At 33.0% G+C, this 9,150-nt stretch overlaps 1 protein-coding gene across 1 annotated transcript in view; it reads left to right on the forward strand.

Moving 5' to 3' along the window:
- Window positions 1-7,485: 7,485 nt before the first annotated feature.
- LOC106467745 (malignant T-cell-amplified sequence 1-like) overlaps window positions 7,486-9,150 on the forward strand; it is a 15,304-nt gene continuing 13,639 nt past the window's right edge. Inside the window, exon 1 of the mRNA XM_013928122.2 lies at window positions 7,486-7,651. Coding sequence (XP_013783576.1) covers window positions 7,641-7,651 — 11 coding nt within the window. The 5' untranslated portion in view covers window positions 7,486-7,640. The remainder of the gene's footprint in view (window positions 7,652-9,150) is intronic.

Here is a 9,150-nt window from a genome sequence, read left to right on the forward strand (position 1 = left end):
GTCATATTTTTATTGCTTCTCAGAAAACACTGGGGACCTGGGATGGTTAGGGCACTCAAATCGCAATGTGCGAGTCACGGGATCAAACCTCATCACCGAACAATCTCGCTCTTTCAGTCGTGGGAACGTTATAATGTGAAGATAAATCCCACTATTCATTGGGTAATAGGAGTCAAAGATTTGATTGTGGGTGGTGTTGACTAGCTGTCTTTCCTCTAGCCTATCTCTTCAAACTTAGGAACGGCTAGTGCAAATATCACTCGAGTAGCTTTACGCGAAATTCAACAAACAACAGAAAACACCGGGATCAGGATGCGCTGGACTGTCATGGAGAAAACAATAGGATCAAGATACACTGGGCTGTCATGGTGAAAACAGAGGGTTTCAAGATACACTGGACTGTCACGGAGAAAACATTAGGATCAGTATACACTGGACTGTCATGTAGAAAACATTAGGATCAGAATACACTGGACTGTCATGTAGAAAACATTAGGATCAGAATATACTGGACTGTCATGGTGAAAACATTAGGATCAGTATACACTGGACTGTCATGTAGAAAACATTAGGATCAGTATACACTGGACTGTCATGTAGAAAACATTTCAAAACTGAAAGATTTATTTGGCCTTAAAAACTTGTGTATATTTCAGGCAAAGAGCCTACACCGTACACCTTTCAATTAGTATAATTAATTAGGGTTTGACATACAAAATAGAAAAATATACTATTAAAACATCATTCTGCTAATCCAAAACTTCATTATTAGCGGTTTGACATAAAACTGTACACTAATAAAACATTATTCTACGAAACTGCTAATCCAAAACTTCATTATGAGCGGTTTGACATAAAACTGTACACTAATAAAACATTATTCTACGGAACTTCTAATCCAAAACTTCATTATTAGCGATTTAACATAAAACTGTGCACAGTTTTATGTTAAATCGCTAATAATGAAGTTTTGGATTAGCAGTTTCGTAGAATAATGTTTTATTAGTGCACAGTTTTATGTTAAATCGCTAATAATGAAGTTTTGGATTAGCAGTTCCGTAGAATAATGTTTTATTAGTGTACAGTTTTATGTCAAATCGCTAATAATGAAGTTTTGGATTAGCAGTTTCGTAGAATAATGTTTTATTAGTGCACTAATAAAACATTATTCTACGGAACATCTAATCCAAAACTTCATTATTAGCGATTTGACATAAAACCGTACACTAATAAAACATTATTCTACGGAACTGCTAATCCAAAACTTCATTATTAGCGATTTGACATAAAACTATACACTAATAAAACATTATTCTACGGAACATCTAATCCAAAACTTCATTATTAGCAATTTGACATAAAACCGTACACTAATAAAACATTATTCTACGGAACTGCTAATCCAAAACTTCATTATTAGCGATTTGACATAAAACTATACACTAATAAAACATTATTCTACGGAACATCTAATCCAAAACTTCATTATTAGCAATTTGACACAAAACTGTACACTAATAAAACATTATTCTACGGAACTGCTAATCCAAAACTTCATTATTAGCGTTTGACATAGTTGCTAGAACAATATATTAATACAACATTATTCTAAGAAACAACTAATCATAATTTCCTAATTATTGGTTTTTTCATAAAACGAGAAACAGCGTTGTAAAAAATCTTTCTATGAAAGAGCTAATCCAAAGTTCCCTACAGAACTAATATTAAAAACATTTCACTGTGCCTGATTTTACGTTAATAATGAATGGTTCTGCAAACACAAAACTTTATAAGCATGTGTCACCATAAAATCGTTATAACATGTTGTGAATAAACATATTTTAGGGCACATAATGGCGCCAAAAACTAGCTCATATTTGAGCAACATGGTTTGATTTGTTTGTTTGTCTTAGTTCAAAGCTACCCAACAGCCCATCTGTTCTCTTCCCACAACAGGGAGTCGATCCCCGGATGTTAGTGTTTTAAGTATTCAAACTTACTGTTGATTCACTGGAAGACAATTTAGGTCAAACTTTCACAATTTACATTGATACTTGTTCCGAATTTGTTTCTTATGCCTAAAATATCCTATTATTTATAGCAATTCAAAAAGCTACTTCTACACTTGGAAATAGGCTGACCCCATATCTAGGCGATTTGTACCCTTATTAAAACAAAGTAGGCTTCCAAAAAAGACCTGCCTTTCAGTTCCACACATTAAAAACATGAATGGGGTAGGGATCTACCTCTTGAGAAACTGAAATTAGCTGAGCCAACGCATATCAAGTTTTTAATCTTTGTATATGTACTGAAGATAGTAATTTTACTACTGAATAGTACCAAGAAACAGAGACCCTGTGGGACGCCCTCTGCATGCGTAAAGGATAATTTAGCTTTTTGTTGTCGTTTGTTAGCACTAAGCTACTCGATGGGTTCGAATCGCTTATTTGACTTTGGCTGGTTAGGAAAACACTTTATACGGCTAACATTACTTTCAGTCTGGAAAAAAATCGTATTACTACGATATCTAAAAAAGTTTAACACAAAACAAAATGATGCTGCGTTCAAATATTTCAGGTCAAATTATTTGTACTTTATCATCTCAAAACGGATATTCAAATTGTTTGAATCTCTGTAATTTAAATTTTGAAATAACAGGAAGTTAGCAACTTACGTTCAAAATTAGTTAAAGCTGTGTTTGACTTCAAACTTATAAGTAGGAAATGTTTTTTGAAAACATCTATAAACCGTACAGAAAAATAAAAATACTTCGAGATGGAGAAACTGAACGTTATGAAAAAATATTAAAGAAATAGAAATAGTACCTGTGCCGCCATCTGTTAGAGACAAATAATAATTACTTAAATTGGGTATATCATCTCAAATGATGCTTTGTAGTTCACAAAATAAATAAATAATATATTTCACCACTGTGTTTTTCTGAGTAAATTTTTTAAATATTTTACGTTTTATTTTTCAAACTTGTATGTTACGACTCCAAGACGTCATGGTAGCGAACATCTAAAACACTTGGTTCAAATACATTAAAATGAATTAGATTTACAAAACTTACAGAAGCACCGACTGATTTTTCAAATTTTCTGTCAGACAAATATATACTATAGCCTAAGACAATGTAGTTACTTGTTTAATTGCATAAAGGTACCTAGATACGACCTTTCTTGTTTCTGTTTTTACATTATTAATAATAAAATCGCGTCCTTTCTTCACGGACTCCGAACTATATAGAAAATACCGACTGATGTGACAAAACTAAAGCTTTCTGCATATAGATTGGTTTCAAAAAGTGACTTTTTTCACTGAAGTACAGAATGTGAAGTACTATTTTTCACGATCTTCACAAGATTTAAACACAATGAGAACATTCTTAAAATAAAAACTAATGTCTTTTATCATTATGGACCGGATGTGGCCTAGTGACTAGCGATTCGGGCTCATGTCCTTTTGCCACAGAAATATGTTGCGCACCTTGTTATCATGGGTGTGCTTAAGAGTGATTGTTAAATCCCAGTATTTTATAGGATAAGAGCAGTTCGGCAGTTGGCGGTGGGTGTTGGTTATTAGCTATCTTCCCTTTAGTCTATTAGCTCAAAATTAGAGTTTACTAGCGCAGATAACCCTAATATACAGTACTGTGCAAAAGTGTTAGGACAAAATCAAAAATTAGATTTCAGGCTACATTCAAAGAACAATGGAAGGTAAATTACAGGTGAAACTTCAAAATTTTATTAATTTTCATATTTAGTACAACAATGGAAGTGTTTGAGTTCAGGAAACAGTTAATATTATTGTCCCCCTTTTGCTTTAATAACTGCAGACAGTCTCTCAGGCATTGTAGCAACATATTTAATCAAAGTGTCCTTTGGGATTTTACTCCAAATGTCTCTAATACACTCCCATAAAGTTTCTTTGGAAGTAACTTTTGATTTGTCAAGTTTTTGATTTATCAAATCCCAGACCTGTTCAATTGGGTTGAGATCGGGGCTCTGTGGGGACCATTGAATCATTTGAATGACTCCAGCAGCTTCTTTCTTAGTTAAGTAATTTCTGAATGGGTTGGATGAGTATTTGGGGTCATTATCTTCTTGGTAGTAGAATCCTTTATCAATAATACGCAAACCACTGGGTATACCATGACGAATCAATATCTGATGGTACTTGCGCTGGTCCATTATTCCATCTATATTGCAAATATCTCCTATCGCCTCAGTAGAAAAATACCCCCAAACCATCATACTGCCTCTCCCATGCTTCATGTTAGGTGTTATGCACTGAGGTAAGTATATTTCACCTTTCTTCCGCCGGACGTAAAACCTACACTTTGAACCAAATATTTCAAACTTGGACTCATCTGCTCTATTGACAATTGTCTACGCTTTTTGGGCCGTGGCATGACAACAAAACTTAATATATAATGTTAAACATTGTTTTTATCAAGGTTTATTTGTGGAGTGCTATTAAATTGATTTCTTCTAGTATATAGCTGTACCATATGCTAGCTTCTTTCTATATAGTTAAGACACTACATGGGGTACCATGACAGTTATTGTAGACGCTAAATTTGATCAGTATGTTTATTCAAGCAGAACCCTTGTGACATGCCCTTGGTACAAGTACATGGGAATTCTAAAGAATGACAAGTTTTCTCATCCTGGTTCATTCTGTTGTCAACAGGGATCAGTGAATCATTACCGTAGAGTTGAAATTTACATTCTGTAATGGTATGGAAGAATTATACCCATAAAATGGAAATAATGACAAAATATTCTCTTGACCTAACACTTTAGCACAGTATTGTTGCTTTAAATATCTACTCCAGACAGAAAGACCAAAACATGACAATGTTTCCTCGTTCTTGTGACGCTGATAACTTTGTAGCTTTATTATAATATAAGTAATTACATATAAAATTTGCCCCTAGTGGACAAAGATCAGCCTGTACCAAGAGCTGAAGTTTCGTCGAGAGTGTTATGTTATTTATTAATATTACTGTAAAGAAAAGAAGCAATAAAGTTTCGCAATAATATCTGACAGGCAATCAATCTTTAATACTGATTCCAAGAAAAAGAGAATGTATAATAACATTTCGTCTATACCTCTTTTTGTTGTATGTCCTCGCTCATAGGTAAGTTTGCTGCCTTACGACGCTAAAAATCGGGTTTCGATATTAGTGCAGCTTTGTGCTGAACTACAAATAAACAAGCATTTTACTTTTCATATTATTTATTTTCCATTGTTACTTTAACTTACTGATTTTCAATACAGACAAATATTTTGAATATATTTTATCAAATATTTATTACATGGATTTAGGATTATTAAAACAGTGTATAGAAAGCAGTTAGGGGATGGAGGCATGTGAGTATCACATTAAGTATTAGGTATAAAATTAGATATTGAGTATCTCACATTAGTATTACTATTAAGTATCAAATTAAGTATTAAGTATCATATTAGTAGTGAGTATCAAATTTCACCACTTAGAAAGAAAAACCTTTGTAAGTTATTCTTTAACAAACAAAAAAGTGTTTCACCAACAAGCTGGATAAAGTAAGAGTAACATCGTCGACAAAAAAATCTCAGATTCTAACTCGAACGACATTGCAGCAAGACTCCCTAAATGAAATCCTCAAATGGACCTAACAAGGTTTCAGGAAATGTCTAGTTAATTCTTGAAATGCCCTGAAACGCTGTACTTATCTATAAGGATGACATAATCACACTTGGAAAGATCTTTGATAGTGCTTATGATGGGTTAAAAAGTTGCGGAAAGAAACCTTAAGCTGAATCTCAAGAAGTGTGAATTGGTCCGTCAGTGTGTGAGTTTTTTGGAACTCAGCAAGGAGGGAGTGTCTACAGACCAATCCAAGAACATATCTGTTTAGAACTGGCCAACAACAAGAAACTTGCGTGAGGTAAGAGGATTTATTGGATTATTAACGTCATTTTATAAAATCATTCTCTGACATAGCTCGTTCTCTACCCAAATTACTCGAAAAACCAAATACATTTTATTGGATTGCTGATTGTAAACAAGAATTCAATAAGTTAGAAAAAATAATTATTACTCCTATACTAAACTTACCATCTTCAACAGAAAAATACCTAGGATCTCTTAACATACATAGCCATCTATATCATTAGTTGATATGATCGCAACTTATAAACACGACATGTTATTACCTTACTTTGAGGCCCAATCGTGACACAACGTTCCGGACTGTGGATCTGCAGGTCCAACGTACACGTTTAATTACCTGAATGTTTTATAAAGATAACAATCAAATCCCACTATTGGGCAAAAAAAAGAGTAACGCAAGAGTTGACGGTGGGTGCTGTTGATTAGCTGCTTTCTCTCTAGTCTATCAGTTTAGAATAAGGGACTGATAGTCCTTTACTGGCTATAAGTGAATATCAGAAAACAAATTTTACTTATGAACTTATTTATAACGGAATCTTCTAGATGTGGTGAAATATCAGGATTATTCTAATAATAGCCCCCAGAGGTATAGCAGTAACTCTGGGGGCTTATAATGCTAAAAATCATGTTTCGATATCCGTTGGGACACAGGAGAAATATGTATCGTGTAGCTTTGTGCTCAACAACAAGTAAACACTAACAAATTACTGAAGTTGAATATGCAAGGTTAACAGCAAGGATGTTGAATCTATTTGGAAATGTTGTAGTCAAACACTGAAGGAGACAGATTTTTTAGAAACTATTCCAGATTCTCTTCAGCAAGAGATCAGGGAATCTACTAGAAACAATTCATTCTAGATTTACGGTCAACTTCTAAAATAGAAATGACTGATAGCTTGGAGATTGGGAACATCTGGGTGCAAATGATCATTACTCATTTAAGTGTGAAGTGTTCGGGCCCGGCATGACCAGGTGGTTAAGGCGCTCGACTCGAATCACCGTCTCACCAAACAAGTCAGGGAATTAATATTCTTAATACGTTATATTTTTTCATACGTAATGACGAGAATGGTAGAACTATAGGACAAAAATATAAAGTTTTGCAAGGTAGGAGTCATCTTCAGCTAAGACAGCTTTATTTTTCTAACAGGGTGATTGGCCTTTCCATTGAATTACTTTCAGATGCAGTGGATGCAGTAAATTTAAGAGAATTTAAGGGACGGCGTGATAATTATTTGAATTATAAGGTATTTCTTGGACTGTTTCATTTTTATTTTAAAGTTTAGCTTAGTGGATGGGACGGCCTAGATAGATCAACAGGTTCATTGTTGTCTTGAATTATATCTTATAAAAATTTTAAGACAATAAGAGCACAAGATGTTATATTGATTAGTTAACAATTCACGCACAAATTTTCGTCTTCTTTGAAACCCTCCGTGTAAAATACTTTGACACTGCTTGTTTTATATATATTATGTTGTTTATATATATATAATATATATAAATATAATCAATTTCAATAGTGACCTCTATAATATTTATGTGTACGAGACTATTCTTCATGGATGATTAGTTGTGGTTGGTTACACGTAATTACAAATTACAGCTGAATATTATTTGAGGTTTTGTGTTTACTAATTTTGAGGAACACAAGAAGAAAGAACTGTGAAGGTGTGGGTAATTTTTAACGTGATATAACATGTTCAAGAAGTAAGTAGAGCAATATGTTCAAGTTCTTAGTGATGTCTGTTTGTTGGCATTGTGAATATTTTATTTTTAGTCTTAACACTAATAGTAATAATACTAGAGTAGAGTTAGACCATGCTCGGCAACCGGCATTTCGCAAGTGTCTATTTCAGTGATTGCAGAATGCTGAGTACAGCGACATTGTTCCTTTTATTTTTTTCATTTTCTATGCTGCTTGCACTTGTTTTATCTATTCTTACTTGCATGTTTTATAAAATAAATGTTACATAGCACTAGCAGGCCCCTCACTTGTTGAATAATTCATTAAATGTAATGCAGTGTTAGTTGTCTGCAACTGATGATATTACTGTTAGTATTAACACTATTGTCACTGTCAGTGAGTATGACATTACAGATAGTATGGTTGTAAAGTATTATTTAGAAACCTCAAGGTAACTAAGGTATCAGTGAAAATACTTCTTTAAGTTTAACTTAGTACTAGTAGTATTGTTTGCTACTAATGTACTATATCTAAACGTTGTAGTTTATGAAAGGCTGGTCATATTTTAGCTAAACAGTGAGTGAAGTAATAATAAGTTGTGCTGCTACTAGTACAGATAGAAATTGTGTTTGATTTGTGAAGAATATCTTTTGTATGACAAATGGTCTTTTGTCACCTTGGCTTTTTCTATAATTAAGTAATTTCTGTTTTTGAGTTTGATGGGTGCTGTATTACCAGGTAATTCCAAAATACAAAATTAAAAGATAAGTAATAATAGTGAGAGATGTTTCTAAAAACTTCAGTTTCATGTGAGTGTTTAAATTACTATCAGTAGTTTTGTTGTGACCTGCACAATATAAACAATTTTCTACCATCTTACAATAGTAGTTACTTCATCAAATTAAATCAATCATAATAGGTTTGCTACACCAGCTAACAATGGTACAAACTATTGCTTGATAACCATTACTTGGTGACATACATCAACTATGAAAAGTAAGACTTTTAAAGCATGGGTGAAAATTAATTTTCCCTGATCTACCTCATTAGTCTAACAATGAGACAAAGTTTTCTCTTTAACATTTAGATGCATTATCTTTCCTGTTGTCTGAGAAACCTCTTGAAGTTAATTTATCAATTATTTTACATGCCTTCTTATGGTGTCAGCAAATTACATGTATAATAATTTTTCAATCAGAGTTCAAACATTATTGTTAAAGAAGAGCAAGTACAAAATTGACATGAAATAACATGAAAACTGAAGGACTTTTGAAGAGTGTTTTGTTTTTATTAGGAGTAAAAAAGGTTTATGTTAAAATTATGTGGCCAGAATTTAAAAGACAGGACAAATCTGGTGCTGTAAAGTAAAAAAAGGACTGTATGGTATACCAATTATCACAAAGTAATCACAAAATACCACAAACATAACATAACTAAATTAAAATGATTTAAAAAAATCAAATAAAATAATTTTAAATCCAGCCCTTTTCATTCATATACTTATCAAGCTTTTTTCTTAAAC

The sequence above is a fragment of the Limulus polyphemus genome, unplaced genomic scaffold (genome assembly GCF_000517525.1).
Source record: "Limulus polyphemus unplaced genomic scaffold, Limulus_polyphemus-2.1.2 Scaffold2725, whole genome shotgun sequence".
NCBI lineage: Eukaryota > Metazoa > Arthropoda > Merostomata > Xiphosura > Limulidae > Limulus > Limulus polyphemus.